The sequence below is a fragment of the Corvus hawaiiensis genome, chromosome 8, assembly GCF_020740725.1.
Source record: "Corvus hawaiiensis isolate bCorHaw1 chromosome 8, bCorHaw1.pri.cur, whole genome shotgun sequence".
Taxonomy (NCBI): domain Eukaryota; kingdom Metazoa; phylum Chordata; class Aves; order Passeriformes; family Corvidae; genus Corvus; species Corvus hawaiiensis.
Window position 1 is genome coordinate 13,079,742 of NC_063220.1, and position 17,080 is coordinate 13,096,821.

At 42.3% G+C, this 17,080-nt stretch overlaps 1 protein-coding gene across 6 annotated transcripts in view; it reads right to left on the reverse strand.

Annotated features, from left to right (window-relative positions):
• The window catches only part of WBP1L (WW domain binding protein 1 like), a 59,465-nt gene that overhangs the window by 22,576 nt on the left and 19,809 nt on the right, over positions 1 to 17,080 (reverse strand). The window contains exon 1 of one of the 6 annotated variants that reach the window (XM_048311577.1): positions 1,856 to 2,105. The exons of 4 other annotated variants lie outside the window; for them this stretch is intronic. In XM_048311577.1, coding sequence (XP_048167534.1) covers positions 1,856 to 1,955 — 100 coding nt within the window. In that variant the 5' untranslated portion in view covers positions 1,956 to 2,105. Of the gene's footprint in view, positions 1 to 1,855; positions 2,106 to 17,080 lie in introns of those variants that run through there. One more of the 6 variants, XM_048311576.1, reaches the window with a different exon arrangement.

The window sequence follows — 17,080 nt, forward strand, 5'->3', positions numbered from 1 at the left end:
CCCTTGTGTTGAGTGAGAACAACAAAGGGCATCCCAGACAGACAAGTGTTTACAGTCCGAATGCATGGAGTATAATCCAAGAGACAATGGAGGTGATGAGATGTTCCTGAATTCCTCCCACACTTTCAATTAAACAGCACCGTTCAGTATCAACCCTTGGAAAAAGAAATTTCTGCATAGTATATGCATGCAGGACACAATCACAATACTTAGATTTAATTTTTTCAAGACTAAAAATGATTAAAACTGAGAAAAGTTCAAACAGCTCTTTCCCACTATATTCTTTATCAGTGGATAAAAATAGTCAAGAGCTTTGCTCTCGTGTTCTTGAGGCAACACCTTTTTTTCCTGCTTCCTGTAAATGCCTCTATCAATGCTGAAAAGTTACCAGCAGAGAAAAAGTACCATCCATCCACTGAGATAACCAGATGTTCACTGTTCCACCAAATGAAGCCAAATTACACCTAACTTCTGCTTTTACACCTTTTACTGCACCCCAACTGCATTGAACACATCTCTAAAACAAAAAGATTAATTTAAAAACAGGAACTTTAGAGAAAAACACACCCGTGAGTCTCGAGCAATCTCACCATTTGAGGCAGCTACGTCTCACTGCAGTTTGAGAGTTACCTAAAACCATTCTGCCTTTGTGCCCGAATTTCTATCCCTGGTTCAGTTCCGAGTTTTTAGGGCAAGTCTCTTTGCCCTGAGTGCTAACAAGTGAACGATTATTTATAGCTATTGCACCAATCACAGAAGGTCATTGTGCTAGAGGTAGTTTCTTATGTAAAACTGTTTTCGGACAGGGGTTTGGGGTGGGGAGAGAGCTGCGTTTCACCAAAACTGCACTGATAAGGAAAAAGAAACAGCACTGTTTACTCAGCAGCGCGTTGAAGTCCTTTAGGGCTGCTAAACAACTGAAAGTAAGTAGTTTAAAACACGTTATGGTCCAATCTCGACTTTTAAATTCTAAATTAGAAACTGCAAGCAGCACTCCTGATATCATTCAATATATATTTATTGTGGATTACAGATCACAGCAGTGCTGGAAAGAGTTTACAATTAGATTCCCCTACAGACGTGCCTCCCAAACCAAAAAAAGGGGTTGCTCTCCCCAGCCTAGGAACACATAGTTGGCACCTCCTCCAGCAGAGAGCAGCTGGGCAGTTGCTACCGTTTCTCATTCCACTCGATATTACCAGCTATTAAATTATCCCAAGTTTCTTGTTCAAGCTCAAACTCTCTCAAAACAATTAAAAAATCACGAAGCTGTGGGTCACAGCATGTTGCCATTTTCCATTTGGTGACTTTGGTTAGAGATGAGACACAGACACACACACACACACACACACACACATATATATATATATATATATATATGCCTCTTTCTGGGTTTTTTTTCTGGTTTTTTTCCTTTTTTTTTTCTTTTAAAAAAATCCACAGTTTAACACGCAAAATAATGCCTGAACAACAAAACAGTTCAAAGTTTGGCATGTTTTTAAGCAATGCAAACGCAATTCCATTTTAAGGACTGTGGAAAGCACCCTAAAACCCAACCAACCAAAAACTGCACAGGAGCACGACACAAAGAGCCTCCCTGCCGCAAAGCCTCCAACAACAACAAGGAAGTTTCTATCCCTGGCTCACAGTTTTGCTCCTTCCTTGCTAATAAAAAAGGTCTCTCACACAACTGTCCTCCCCAATCACACGCCACGGGTGGGGAAGTGCTGATTGTACAGTTCCGTTTTGGGAAAGTCAGAAATCATTTCCTTAGAAGTGAGGGAAATAAAAATAAAAGCAGTCAGTCACATCCTCCACCTGAGCAAGCAGCTCCCACCGCACTTAAGCCGGTTACCTGTCTGAGACCCAGGAGGAAAGGCATTCTGCAGGCTCATCCTCCACGCCAGCACATGGGAAGGCAGGAATTTAAAGCCCCACAGCAACCATTTCTTCATCTGCTGTGGGCAGCCCGCTCCTCCGATCCTATTTAAACCAGGGCTTCCTCAGCTGGGAATGCTAAGTAAACAGGGTCCTGGGACACTGCACGCACTCGCTGGCTCCCCCTCCTCCTCCTCCCACTCCCTGTGACATATCTCAGACGCAGCCCAGCCGGAGTGTTTGCAAGAGGGAAATGACATCAGGTCGGGCAGTTCTGAAAAAAAAAACCAAAAACCAAAAAAAAACCCACCCCAAAACCAAAAAAATCAAAACCAGAAACAACCCCCCAACACAAAAACACACACACACAGAACCCCCCCCGACACAAACAAAAAAACCTCCAAGAAACCACCACCCAAAAAAAAAAAAAAAAAAAAAAAAAAAAAGGCAGCCCTGAACCTTAAGACTGCTGAGTGACACCAAGCAGGTCGCTGCAAACGGGACCTGTCAGGGAGCCCAAGCAGAGCAGAAGTGCTCTCCTCCCTGCTACGGGGATGCTGCAGTGGAGAGCAGTCTATTAAAAATGTTGTCATGAGCCAACAGCTTGGTGATGATTAAATCTCGTTAAGCAAAATAGACAGTTCATCTATTTCTGAGGAGCAAGCTAAATTTGAAGCTGCCCACTGGACAACACTGGAGCCCTAGAAGCCACCACCATGGCTTCTCCAAGTACCTCCAGACCCTGGGGACCTGGGTGGTCTTCACAGATCCAAAGCACTCCCATGCCACCTTCTGCCTGCCACCACAGCTCCACTTTTTCTGACTCACAGCACTGTTCAACTCTCAGCCCCTCCAGATAACAGTTGTCCCTCTAAAGGAACAGCAACAACTTCCCTGATTTCAGAAGGATCAGGATTGGACCCCACCAGCATCAGACAGGTGACGGGAAGAGTTTCAAATCCACCTCTCCCAAAGGAAAATCTGACTAGCCCTGTTGAAGGTTTCTCATTCTACTTGAGCTCATTTCACATTTTCATGCCAAGGGGCAATTAAGCCTTATAAACAAATTTATCATCCGGTGCCCAGGATGGCATGTCTTGTTTGTCCTCCCCCAAGCAAGGAGTACAGCAAGTTCCACAGTGGTGTAGAAGATGACACTGCAGAAGGTAATCTAAATTTAACTCCCTTTTCTACCTCCACTTTGAAAGTTCAGCAACCTCTTTTTTTTGTGCTTCTCTTTAATCAGCAGCTGTCCTCGTCTGTCGGGGGGATGGGGACACCATCGCCACTCCCATATGCCCCAGCAGCAGCTCCATGGATATTTGACAGAGCACAAACTCCCCTGGCTTTTGGCCTCTTTGGCTTTGGAGCCCAGCACATTAAAATATATGACAAGGAAAGGAATATACTTTTTTCCATACTGAGTTCACTGAACGCCTTTTTTAGTAGCAGTTTTAATAATAATTTCAGTACTTCAGAAGAGAGAGAGAGAAATCACATAAAATTCTTGGAAATGCTAATTTGCAACAGAAGAAAAAAAATTAAAGAGGACACTAAAAAAAAAAAAAGCAGAACAGACACCTCTTGCCACCCAACAGCTAGACAGCTTGCAGCAGTGTCAGAAAAAGACACATATTTTGCACATGCCAAAACCACTCAGTGACCACCACTGCTGCCTCCTCCCAGCCCAGCCCAGCCCAGCCCAGAGTGGTTTCCCAAACGAGAACCCCACTGTGTGTGTCCCCTACGCAACTGGACTGTGAGACTACACAGAAGCATTACTTATTTTTACACCAACTTAAAGGCACCATCTAAAAATGCTGTTTAAGGGTAAGCACATCCCTGATTTTCCTAAGAGAAAACAAGCAAGGAAGCAATTTCCTGGAAGATACAAAACATCAGCTTTAACTAGCATCAGCCAAGCAATGGGATTTTCCAGATTTTCTGCTCTTGGATCAAACTAACTCTCAAACTTTGCTTTTCCAATTCTATGGAGAAACACCAGTGATATAAAAGGGTAGCTTTCTGCTTTAGTAATCTGTTCTGTGGCCTTGCGCTGGCCTTTGAAACATCCGATTTTGGCTGTTGCTATCCAGAGCTCTGGACTAGGCAGATCCCAGGGCTGAGCCAATGCAGCAGTTTCTAAATCCCTACTGTCAGAAGGAATCTAACTTTAACCACCCGCCTCTCCCCCAGCACATACTCAAAAGGCAAAGCATCATTCCAGATCTAAGACAAGTTGTGAAGGACTATCAAAAGCAGTAACTCGGCAGAAAAGCAAAAGCATCCTAATTTATGTGTGAATTTAGCAATCCTGGAAAGACTGATACAAAAAAGGTGGTTTGCAAGCAGGCATTACCACATTCGACTGCAGCAGGAGCAGCCACCCTACCCTCTCTTGCAGTCCCTGAGTGACACCGGCCAGTAACATGCTCCACACCTCTGCTATAGGCGACTATGGAAAAAACCCTGTAGAGGGACAGTAAAAAAAAAAAGAGCTGGACAAGGTAGCTCATACCCTTATAAAATCCTAATCAACACCCTCAGAACCTTTGCAAAACACCAAGGTTCTCCTAATCATTGCAATTGCTTTGTATATACCAACTGGTATCCTTTTACCCCCTCCTCTTTTTTTAAGCTCATAAATTCTTGCCCCAAAGCTCTGTCTGGCGGCAGTGAGTTTCAGACAGTGGTCGTGAACAAATAGTTTCTTTCATCAGGAATGAATTCACCACCTCTAATTTGACTTTCATATTATTAGCAGGTGGAAACAGAAGTCCTCATCCATCTTCTCACCCATTCATTACTCTGTACCTGTTAGCTATCTTCTTATAAAAGATATCAATCTTCCTTATCCTCTTAATGTAAAATCTTTTCCCAAAGCCTTCAGCTGCTCATTGTCCATTTCCAAAACCTTTCTAATTTTCTACTGCTCTCTGCTTGAGGGAAACCAGAGCTGAAATAATAATTATTTTAATGAAAACAAGAGTAGCTCTAAGGCAGGCTCAGCATGGATTCACTTCCTTTATACAAACCTGGAATTTAAGATCTGCAAAGGCTACACAAGAGTGCATCTATCCCAGATATAATGAGCAAAACAAACACAAGTCTTCTGTTCCTCAGTAGATGACTCTCTTGAGGGCTCTGAAAAGTCAGGACTAATGTCAGGACAGATTATAGGATCTACATTAGTTTCAAAATTTGCTTGTTTAGGCAGCCACCAACCATCCTTTTTTGGTATGTCAGTGTGGATCCCACCACAGAATAATGGTGAGCAGATTTCTACTGGGAAAGAGGGAGTAGAGGCCTCTAGGCATTACCAGTCTGTAATACTGCTCCCCTGAACACGCCATGTGCCCCAAACATGATGTCAAGCAAAGGATGCTGCTCAGTACCTTCACAGGCCAACACACTGTGCCTCATGACCTCAGATATAACACATAAGTGAAGCACATGACGGAAGTTGCTTGGGCCATTTTAGAGTCGCTTTCCATGTTTGATGCAAGCAGGTCTGGAAACCAAGCAGGGTATAGTATTCATTTTGATACCCCCTGAGGAGACAGCCTGACCTTTAAGTGATCCAGTTATGATAACACGAGTGCAACAAAAATTGAAGTTGTGCATCTCAAACCTGTCAGGTTTGAAGCACGAGGCTGCTCCTAGCTGCTCCACTGTTACAGTCCTAGGCAGGGAGAGGTTTTGAACAGTAAATACGGATGATGTGTAATATCCTCTTGATTAAACTTTAATACCATAGTTCTGCAGCTACACACACAGGTTGACCATAAAATTGGAACAATTTTATCTAAATCTTCTTCCATTTGCCCCAGTGCACTCTGTTATTTTCATGTTGGTAAGGGGAGCATTTCTGGAGCACGAGCTATCCATTTTTGTTAGTCAGCTAACTAGGACTGGGACTTCACAAATCTGGCATGCACTCAAAACACAGTGTGAAAGAAGCAACCTCAAAGTCACGAAGGTGACTTTATCTTTCCCCATCCTGGAGATGGTTCTGGGAATAAAGAAAAGAAAAAGGAAAGAAACATACAGAAAGGTGTAAAAGCAGATCTCTGTTTCTCTAGAATAAGACAATATCCAAGAACAACAAGCTCCATCTGCCTTGACAGCAAATATTCTAAAGGGACTTGTTTGCTAGCAAAACTAGCATGAGACACTGGGAGATCACCAATGCTGGAACAGCAATGCCATGCTGCCTACAAACCATTTCTGTCTGCCCACCTGTGCACTTGTAGATCCCTGAAGAGTGAAGGGCAACTTCCCCACCCTAATGATACCATTACAAGAATATGATGACTTTCCAGTGTGAGGACCAGGTGTCCCGGGTTCATGTAACATACAGCATTGGCACTGCCTACCAAGAAAGCCATCAACAAATTCCAGAGGACCAAGAAGAACAGGTCAGGCTGGTAACTTCCCAGTACCTGCACGACCTAGAGTATCTACTCTTTTGCTCAGGGAACAAGTGGCCCAAAACAAACCTTTCACTCTGTCTAGTATTATTGTATTGTTTAGGAGTGAGGTAAAGCGGGTCCCCCAATTTGCATGCACTTCAACTACAAAACAAGAACACTAAAGTAATCGCATTTACTATTTTTCAGGCCAAACTGTCTTAATCTTTGTTGGAGAAAGCAAAGAATAATTTCAGGAAAAGACACCAAACATGTTGGAACTAGCTTGTGAGCTAGCACTGCAACCAGTCAGATGGATCAATAAATTTTAATGTGCAACAAAGCACAAGGGCTTGCAGTGGTGAGAAGCTGTCCCTCTTCCCCACAGGCTGTCACTTCTGTCAGCTCAGTGATTTAAAAGTGCAGAAAACTTCTGCAGCTTAGTAAGTTAAGCAAATAGAGACAGTGCATTTCAACCTCACTGCTGTCACCTTTCTCTCTTAAGTAACTGGTTAACCAGGGAGGATGAGACTGTGCACTTCAAAATACGCTCAGTGTTACAGAGAGCCCCAACAGCAACAGCTCGTGCTTGATTCCAATTGACTATTCCAACTGAATCCCAAACAGCAACTGTCAGCCAAGCAGACAAGCACAAATATGTGCCACATCTCCACCCAAAAGCCATGTGTAAGCCCTGAACTCAAGCAGTGTGCACCACAGAGGAAGCCACTTCCCACTCTGTCACCTGCCATTTCAGTGAGAGCCTGTCCTCCTCTTCACTGCTCCTTTGTGGGTGAAGAAATGCCAACAGAAAAACACTTCCCTTTGCACTTTAGTACAGCAAGCAATCCCTCCTCTGAAGCTGCCTTCTGTATTAAGCTATCCTAAGGGCACTCAAGGAAAGAGCAGGGAGCAGACAAGGGGTCGTTGTGGAGGACATATCCAAGAGGAGTCCTCTCCAACACCCATCTGACAGAGGAGATAAAAGCAGCCACATCCAGGCTGTTCAGACACTCCTACCCACTTTGCTGTTCAGCTGATGCGAAAGTGGTGGCAGTAAAAAGTCCAGGCTCTTCTCTGAGACCAAAATAGTTTTTTGTAAGTGTAGCTTGAGGTTTCCAGTCCTCAGTGACATTGTTCCCACTGCTGTTTCCCTATAGAGCAGAAAATGATAGCTACAGGTCCAGCTTTTCTTCACAGCAAGAGTTGTGGCCAAGCCAATGCAACTGTAATGCCAAAGTCTATGTGAATCCATCTACTTTTGTATGACCACTCGTTCAATACCCACGCCTGCCATCCAAGCCCAGATGTGTTAAAAAGCTTCAAAGTCTTTCACCACTGAGGGACTAAAGGGTTGAAAGTGCCCTACTGAGAAGTGACACTAACTGCTTCAAAAGAGATAGGGTTGATTCTGCCCCTTTAGCATTCCCAGGTTTTTGGGCACCTGAGATGCCCAAATGAAGATGTCAGGCTTCACTTTTAGTCTGGAGTGGGTAATGAAGTCACGGGAAAGCCTACTCAGCTTTCTCTAAGCCTGCTGGGCGGGGGGGGAGAAGGAGGGAGTGGGGAGTTCAGCTGTTAAATATTTGACGAGACTGTCTCAGGAGGGCAAGTGTATCTGGGGTGGTACAGGGACACCAGCTTGGCTCCTTGCTTTTTGGCACTACAGCGCTTGTCTTCCTGATGCCCATGTATGCAAACAGGACTTTGGTAATGGCTCGAGGGGAGACGATCTGCTCCAGACAGGGAAGAAGGCAGAGTGTGCAGGCAGTAACAGGATCCCCTAAGCACAGAATCAAGATGGTAAGCGTCTGTTCTAGTTTTAGAGTCTTGCACCACGTGGGTACCAAAAATACAGCCTGTGTATGCCCTTTGGTCACATCATCATAGACATACATTGTCCCAAAGATGCTTACCAGCACAACCTTGATGGAGATCTTGGATGCCCTACTCTTACAAGTGCTATTTGATTTCTCTACACATGACAGCAACTGACTATTTTTAGTGCTCATCTCGTGTCTGCTTGGCGTTTCCCTTGGGCCTTACTTACCCTTGTTTCACAGCTTTGGTGCCAGCTCCCACGAAGCGTTTTTTTGATGCCAGAGGGGATGATGCCAAGTCTGTCTGTGTTGATGCCAAAATGCCAGCTGGCTTTATTGTTGAGACAGGATTTGCCAAAACTAACAACACTAGTGCTGGGGTGACTAGAATTGACTTTAAGGTTTTAATCTTCCTTACTCTTCTGTTGCCTTTAGATTGCATGGGATAATGCTGCTCTAAGTACCTTCTGGGGTCCTACAAGATGGATTTTTTTATCATAGTCTAAGTCAATAGGCAATTATACAGCAGACAGTCTTAACTTAGAGATCCTTGAAGAGAAGGATACCTTTATACATGAAGCAATTATCTGGGATGCAGCACTGCTGCTGCTGGGCCCAACTACACAGGCCAAGGCCTGCTGCAGATAAGGCAGGGCATGAACTCTCAGAGCCTGCAAATGTGTTTATAAAGAACCTACCACAAAACCAGACAATCTATTGAAGATAAGGGTGGCTATGTGATATTTTGTTACCAAGATATACCTACAACAGAAGTCTGGAGTGCAGAAGAAAGTCAGGGATCAGCAAAATTGCATTACATCACCATGCGCAAGAAGACCAAATCCAAGAAAGTTCATTGCCCTTTGCCCCTTTTGCACTTCACAGGTGCCGCTGTGTGAAAAGCCACTATTCAGATAAAATCCAGTCTCACACACGATGCACAGGCATGTTGGTCATGGATAACACCCACAGAGATATGAACAGATAGCAGATGTGATAGGCAATCACACGTGCAGATGAATGTGATTGGACGTGGTGGTATCCCTGCAAATTAGGAAGTAATTTGATGTTAACCTCTGCTACTTTTCTTATAAATCTAAAACCCACACCTTGCTCAGAAACAGTGGTGCCAAATGGACACCGGATTGCCCAAAGATGCTCAGCTCTTGCTTCAGGAACAGTGTATTGGTTAACCTGACAAGAGGTAAACATTTGGTTAAAAAAGGCTTTGTCATCAGGTAAGACTTTGCTGGGAGAATCTGTTATGCATAGTCTGGTCAGATCTCTCTTAAGTTTGTTGGCCTTTCCTGGGCTTAAGTTTACATCTTGAAGTTTAGAAAAGCCCCCCCCAAATCCTAGCAGTCTTGTTTTCCACAGCTCATTTTACAAGAAAGAGGTTCTTTTAAGTTCTGAGAATTAAGTTTCTATTTCCAGCAGAACACCACTTCTATGTGGCCCGAACCCTTCTTTAGAGGAACAGATTTTTCTGGGAAATCCTTCAGGGAAAAAAAAAAAGACATCATCAGCTGCCCCTTCCTGAGCACACTGCTGGATATTACTGTTTGGTAATGTTACACTGCAGAGCAATATCACATAGGTTATGCTGAGGCAAATGTCCTCAAATTGCTCTCTATAGATGTACACCCTCAAGAACTTTCCTATTATCCCTGGACTTTTCACTCCAGGCCCTGCTGTGCCACCTACATCCCCACTGATAAATATGTTCTGGTCCGCAGAAGACTGAGTTTGTAGTACTCAAACCACAAACAATTGGTTTAACTGAATCTTCTTCCTCTTAGAAAACACATGCGTATCACAATATGGTATTCCCAAAATTAAAAGTCTGACAATTAACCCAATGGGCTGTGCAGTACCTAGAGTTTTACAGGATTTCTGTTATCTAGCAGAAACACAAACTCATCTGTACTGCTGCAAGTAGGCTCAGAGTTTGTGGCATAAGCATGAGGAAAGCCCCTCCACATGGTGTGGTAGTTTGACTATTAGAAAGACAGAAAGACTTCTCCTCTTCCAAAATGAAGGGCACTGAAGATCACATATTTCTTCATACAACTAAAATGAAAAATGAAAGGAAATCATAAGTTTAACTATTAAGAAAGGTCAATACCACAAGCATTTAAGAGATCACAGCACAACAGTATTGAAGACATCACTTTTAAATCTCTAGACAGAACTCTATGAGAGCTATTCGGTCAAACTCCACTGTTAAAAACTTCCTTAAAAATGCAACTTTACAGAAAAAACACTTCAGAAAACCTAATTTTAAACAAAAGATTGTATTTTCTAACTTGAATTACTGCATTGCTTATGATCTCTCCAAGTACTTGGAAGAAAAAAATGAGTAAACAAAAGTAAGGAATAAACCAGCGTTTTGTATGATTAAGGGTAGATTCAAGCTGAGTTTACCTGTATCTGTGAAAGAGAATAAAATATAAAATACCTTAAAGCCTAATCTCTCCCCTGTTACAGTACTGGTTTTGTTTTAACTGACATCTTTACCAGGGAAAGAAGAAAAGCTCCCCAAAAGGCCACACACTTTGCTGCTCTGCCAACCAGAGAGCAGATGTTTTGAGGGGGCCCTGAGAAAGCATGATGTACATAAACCAGAGCTGACAAGTGTAAGTTTCCAGGTGCAGATGAAGCTGGTTCAAACCAAGCATACAGGGCAAAAATTCAGTGCCTCCCATCACCACACCTTCACCATCTTGCTTCATTTTCCCTCTCCACAGCTATTTTCCCTAACCATAGAATGGGGATAATGCCTGAGATACTACAACCATTGGACTCAGAATACAATTCATTGTCATTCTTTCTGTGCCTAGCAGAACTGCCACCAGCCACCCAAATATTTCCTGTCAGGCTCAGCTCATCTAGAGGCCGCCCCAGGAAGCCCAAAGTTATGTAAGGAACAGGCGGCTGGGAGGAAGCGATGTCCCGGTGTCGTGTTTCAGCACTGGCCCTGGCATTACACAGTTTGCACTTTGCTTAAGCATTAAAGGCACTGGTGGCACCTGGAATCACAGCCAGTTTCTAAATTTCAGTGACAAACCTGCTGGCCAGGTGGCTTTGCCCTTTCAAGGGCAGATACCTCCAACACCGTGTGGTCTCACTTCCCTTCCTTCCTGGTATCTAGAGGATTTTCCCTTTAGGTGTATGCAAAACGTGTTCTCCCCTTGTGTGCATAAGCTTATTTCAGAGAGTTCAGTAATTAAAAACTTAATTCTGGTTTTTTTTGGAAGAAACATTGATAACCATAGCCTGCCTTTATGGGCATTATCTTATCCAAACTGCTATAATTTCCATTAGTGCTTGTTACTCCACTGGCAGATAAAGTGAATGCGCCCATGGCTGTGCAGAGCAGGAGGACAACCCACACGGTTTTACCTCTTTCATGCACTTCTCTGCAGCAAGGTTGCAGGAAAAGAGAGAAGACCAAGCACTTGTTTTCTCCTTGATCAAGCCTGGGTCCCAGACATGCATGTGCTCTAGATCACAAAACCAGAGACCTCTTAGCCCTGCAACCATTGCTTCTTTCAGAAATCTTCAATAGCATAAACCAAATAGTCTGAATGCATCGGTATAAAAAAATCAAACCAGATCAAAACCTGACTGACATCCTACCTTTTTATAGGAAAGTAGCTGGTGCTAATTAGAGTGACTACAGTAAAACAGTAAATTAAAAAAAAAAAAAAACAAAAAAACACGAACAAACCCCAAAACCCCAAACTAACGAAACCCAGTTACTTTCTTCTTCAAAGGGTAAACAATATGTTACCCTCAGCACTCAGAAAGCTCACAGCCATGTGGGTGACTGTTAAATGAAGAAACTCTAAGGCAAGGAAACATTTTCCATTTTTAGAAATACTCACTTCTGACACACCGTAGGCTCCTACAGTAGTATTTTTCCCCTGAAGAAGGTAATTTGGGGAGTAGAAATTCTGAAAATCTCCTTTGGAACACCAGGACACTAACCCTCATTTCCTGGAAACAAGTGAGAAAACTAACACCAATTTAATTTCAGAGACCCAGACTGCACCTTGTAAAGTCATTAGACCATTGAAAAGACATCTTCCAGGTAAAAATACATAAAGAACTTAAGGACAGACAGCAACATTTGTGAGCAGGATTTAGTTACGGATTTAATTACAGACTGACCATCAGACTTGTCCTCCTTTCAGCACTTGTTCCTTAACACAGGCTTCAAAAGTCAGGGCTGCTTGAAAACCAAAGAGGCAAACCCAGAGGCACCAGGCTGTCAAACAGCTCCAGGAATGATTCGCTGCACCCAAAGCATCAACATTTCTCTAACCTATTCTTAAGGCAACTGCAATCTCTCGTGTACCCACTGCCTCAACAGGGGACATGCTCCTGTGCTTGATGCCCTTTAAGCACAAGGATGTTCTTTCCCTTTTACATTAACTCAGGCCTTAGTGCAACATAAGGCAGTAATTTTTTCTTCTCTACTAAAAACGAGTCAACTGATCACAGTGATCTTGTTAACTTAGCTCACCTGGAAGATTGTTCCATTCCTCTATAAGCTGCTTCCAGAAGACAAAAGAAGTCTTTATTTCCTAGACTGCAAGGATTAAATCATGGTTTTACTGGTTTTCTCAGCCTGAAACTTAAACCCATCTTAAAATGCAGGATCCAAAATGGTGCATATCACTTATTAGCATGGAGTATTACAAAACACCTGTATAGGACATTTCTACACCATTAAAGATTTGGTAGGTTTTTTACTGAAAGAACTGCATTCAGTTTCTGGTCCAAAACCCCAGACTATTTCACTTTTTCCATTGCTAAGTACTCTGCATTTTTACTTGAGGAAAAGTGAAACAGGCTTCAGGCTATTTCTTCAAGTTGTTCTACTGTTTTAAAAAACACACACAACCTTCCATCTGCATCTCAAGTGTTTTCTCTTTGTCTCCCAAACTGTTGGCACAGGGGCAGAACAAACCCCTCCAGGAACCCAGTCACCACCACAGACACTCCTTAGCATATATTCATCACTTAATGGACCCTCCTGAACACAGATCCTCACTCAGTATCCCATAACCAATGTGCTGCCTCACTCAGGCTGGGCTGTAAAACATCCACTGAATTAATCAAATTAAATTCATCAGCCCTCTCCCATGAGGTTGTTCCTGATAAATCCACACTGCTCGTTTCCTGTTGCCTTAGAGATGCTTATAAAACCTTCAGGGATTTATTCTAGTACTTCAATAGAGACTGAAGCATTTCACCATTTTCTAACTTCTTCTTATTGTTTTCCTTTAATCTGACCCCCTGTACATTTAGTATTTATTTTAATACGTGTAGATTTACAAACAGGAGTTTGTGCACTTTCTGTTTGGGTTTTTTTTCCCCTCAAGAACCAAAAGAGCTGCAAACCCTTTCAGTCTGTACCAGTTACTGAGTTATTGTACACTCAGTTCCCTCATTAAATTTTAGATCAATACCTTTTTTTCCTTTTTTTTTTTAATCTAACACTGTTTTGCATAACCTTTTCCTAAGCCTTTGTGTGTTCCTTACTAGCTGCAATACAATTTTTACACCAAAGGTAAACTATACAAACAGTAAAATCTTTACTGTTCCTTCAGTTTTAGATGGCTGGATTTAGTAGATGGTTTTAACATCAGCAAAATATAATGAAGATGATAATAAATTTCAGAATCCTTTTCAAATGCAGGTCTGGCATGAGAAAGAAAAACGTTAACAACTGTTACCACATATACTCCACTTGTGAAAAGAAATCAGCATAAACTGACAGCATGGCTTTATCTTTTAAGAGTTGTCAGTACACACTGGACTATCTATTGCAGTCTGAGCTCACACTGACTTGAAGTCACCATGAGGCAAAATAAGTGGCCATCAAAAATGTCCCAAAATTCTTGGGAAATTCAAAGCAAAGCAAATTCAAAAAAGCTAAAGCCATCTTTTGTAAATATAAAAACCTATTAGTGAAATGGAACTTTTTTCTGCCAAAGCAAGCCAGCAGAACCAGCGGCATTCAGTGCATCCACCATGCACTAAAAAGAGACCCTCAGAGATGCTTGAAGGATTCAGGCTGGAAACCACATCCATAACAGAAACAAATCAAGCAGCTTTGCTGTCAGAAAAAGCACGCTGGACAAGGCTTAATTCTCATACATGCAACTAGTGTATGCTTGAGCTGTGCAGTTAGAGAATAGTCTCTGAGCTGTTTTAGGCTGCACAGTCCTGTAGCTCTGCACAGCTGAGCCTCTCTACTTCCCTTTTCAAGGCAGGCTGGAGGAAGTGCAACCCTGCTGCTTCCTCGTTAGTGCGAAGTGCTGCTGTCAAATTGTCTGCAGCCAGTTTTTGAACTACCCCGAGGAACAGCCAGGCCTCCAAAAACTCAACACACACATGGAAAATGCTTCTTCCTAAACTTCCCAAGAGGAGAAAGATGCACCACTGGCTCCAACAGTCTATGAACTGCAGCTAGCCTGGGAGCGTCTGCTGCTTACAGCAGTTCTCACCAGATTCTTGTTCAAGTCCTCCACTCTTTGCTCTCATTTAGATGACCTGGAAGAAATTTCGATGCACGCAGATGCCAAGGACATCCTTTGTGAGTTGCATCCTTAGGTATGAGATATGCCACTTGAGTCAGGGGTTTGACTGAGAGCCCAGATCTTGCAGTAATGTGATAGCTCTGCCGGAGCCATCCTGCCAGGTCTATAAATCCCAGTATTGCACGAAGTAACAGTGGAATCTGAAATAAGATTAGTTTCTGAAGGACAAGTTGGTGGTTGGGAGGTTTGGTTTTATTTCAGAGCATTGCCCTAGGTCAGCTGACCACACAGGCAAGGAGCACAGGCTGCTGCTGTATCACTGCAGATGCCAAGCATTCAGTATCGGCAGTAAACACTAATGCCAGAACAAAAGACAAGACTGTTTCCCAAGTTCAGCAGAGTCCCCCCACAGACCCAGTTTTACTTGGATTGTATCTAGGAACAACCACTTTTTCACAGTAGAGACAGATTTATTCTTGGCAAAAAAAAAAATACTCTCAGAGACATTCTGGCATCTTCAAGAAAGGTCAAGAACTCACCCCAACCCCTCTAAACCCTACTAAGAAGGAACAGAAATGAAAGAAATCCTCTCTCTATTCAATAGCACAGATTCAGACATTCTATCAAGATCTGAACACTTTTACCATGTTTTGTTCCCAGCACAGCCTGTGGCTCAAAAACATTCTTGAACATGAAGGTTCATATAAATTTACCAAATTAAGAGTCAGAAAGATCTTCAAATCTAATTTACAACTCAGCCGGTCAGCAAAAATATGAAAATCCCACTACTAAAAGAAAGGGCACTACCCTGTATATTCCTCCCCATATATAAACACTCAGAGCAGCATCAAAATTTGTACTGCAATAATGTCTCCATGAGACAGATGATCTTTAGTGATATAGGAAGTTGTGGATAAACCTCAAGACTGAGAATGTTTTTGGTGCATATTCTCATTTCTCCCCAGGGAATCTTGATCTTCAGAGGCATATTATGAAGTATGCAAAACATTTTATGGACTGTTTATAACCTAATGACTCCAAGTGTAACCTTAGATGTCATTCTGCAAAGACTTAGTCATGTTCAGCAATCTGAGCAGAGGGAGAATGCTAAAGCCTCTTGGGCAGATCACTTTTATCACTCTTTTAGCCCTGTTCAAGCAATTTCACATAATACAGTTAGCTTATACTGGTATCACCAAAACACTACTCAGAATCAAGCTGACATAAAACTCACGGCCGCATTATTAACTAGTAAAATCCTTCCAAGGACTTGTGTTTGTAAATATCTGTTCACATATACAGCCAAATCTGAAAATGCAGAAGATTCTTACTTAAATATTACTTAATGGTAATGTTAAAACTAGTGTTCTTCTGAAAAAGAGATTTTGAAATAAATACTCTAATCCTTCACTAAAAGACAAACATGGAAACCATATGGTTCTCACTGGGTACGCTTATTGCAAATCAAGTTACCTTCCTGGAAACTCAGTATGTATTTGCTAAATGAAAACAAAACATCTCTTATGGCTTCACAATTAGAATTTAAAAAGCCAGATGCTGCAGGAGTTATGGTTTTCTTCACAATGTGAGTTTACCAGTTATACATCTTGAAGGCTAAAAACAGGTATTTAAGGAGAAAAGAGTGTCACAATCTGTGACGTTAATATTTGTGTTAAAAATACTCATGGAAGAATCTAGCTGTTTGCTTTCCAGAAGCCACTATTTGGTTTCTCCTATTTTTCAAATAAGAAGAGGCCTTTGCAGAATTATAAAAAAAACCACTGAAAGCTCCATGTGACTTTCCCATATGTAGTTTTTCAACAGCCAAGTGATTTCCCCTATCCCATCCCCACTGTTTGCATACTAAGGCAATGTTTGGCAAGTTTGAAGTAGAGAGTTTTTAAGCCAAATTTGTAAAACCAAGAAGATAAAGATTTTGTTAATATCCTTTGATCACAGATAAACCTCCTAAGAAGAGTTAAACTGTGCAGAAGAGCAAGTGAAAAAAAAAAATTATGTTTTGCCATCAATTTGCCAGGAATGTCACTGTGTCAGTGTAGAATATGAGCATGCCAACATCAGCTTCTCTGAGTTTTTGAGAGCCCTATATGTAGCCATCCCACTTCTGCACATGTTCGGAGACACAATACTCTTTACTCATTGAACAAGCAAGCAGATCTAACTTTAAAAGTGGAGGAGTTAAGAGAACACCTCAGTTTTATTCCTCCAGGACTACTGGAGGAATGCAGCAGACAGAAGGATTTTCCTGCCTGTTGCTTTTCTGGTTACCTTCATTCCCACCACAATATCCAAATATGTGAAAGCCCAACATCCAAATGGCTCTCCATGCTATGTGTCACATCCAAAAAGCTTGTGGAGGTGACTTAAAACCAGGCTTCCAGTTTTCTGAAATGTGGGACCT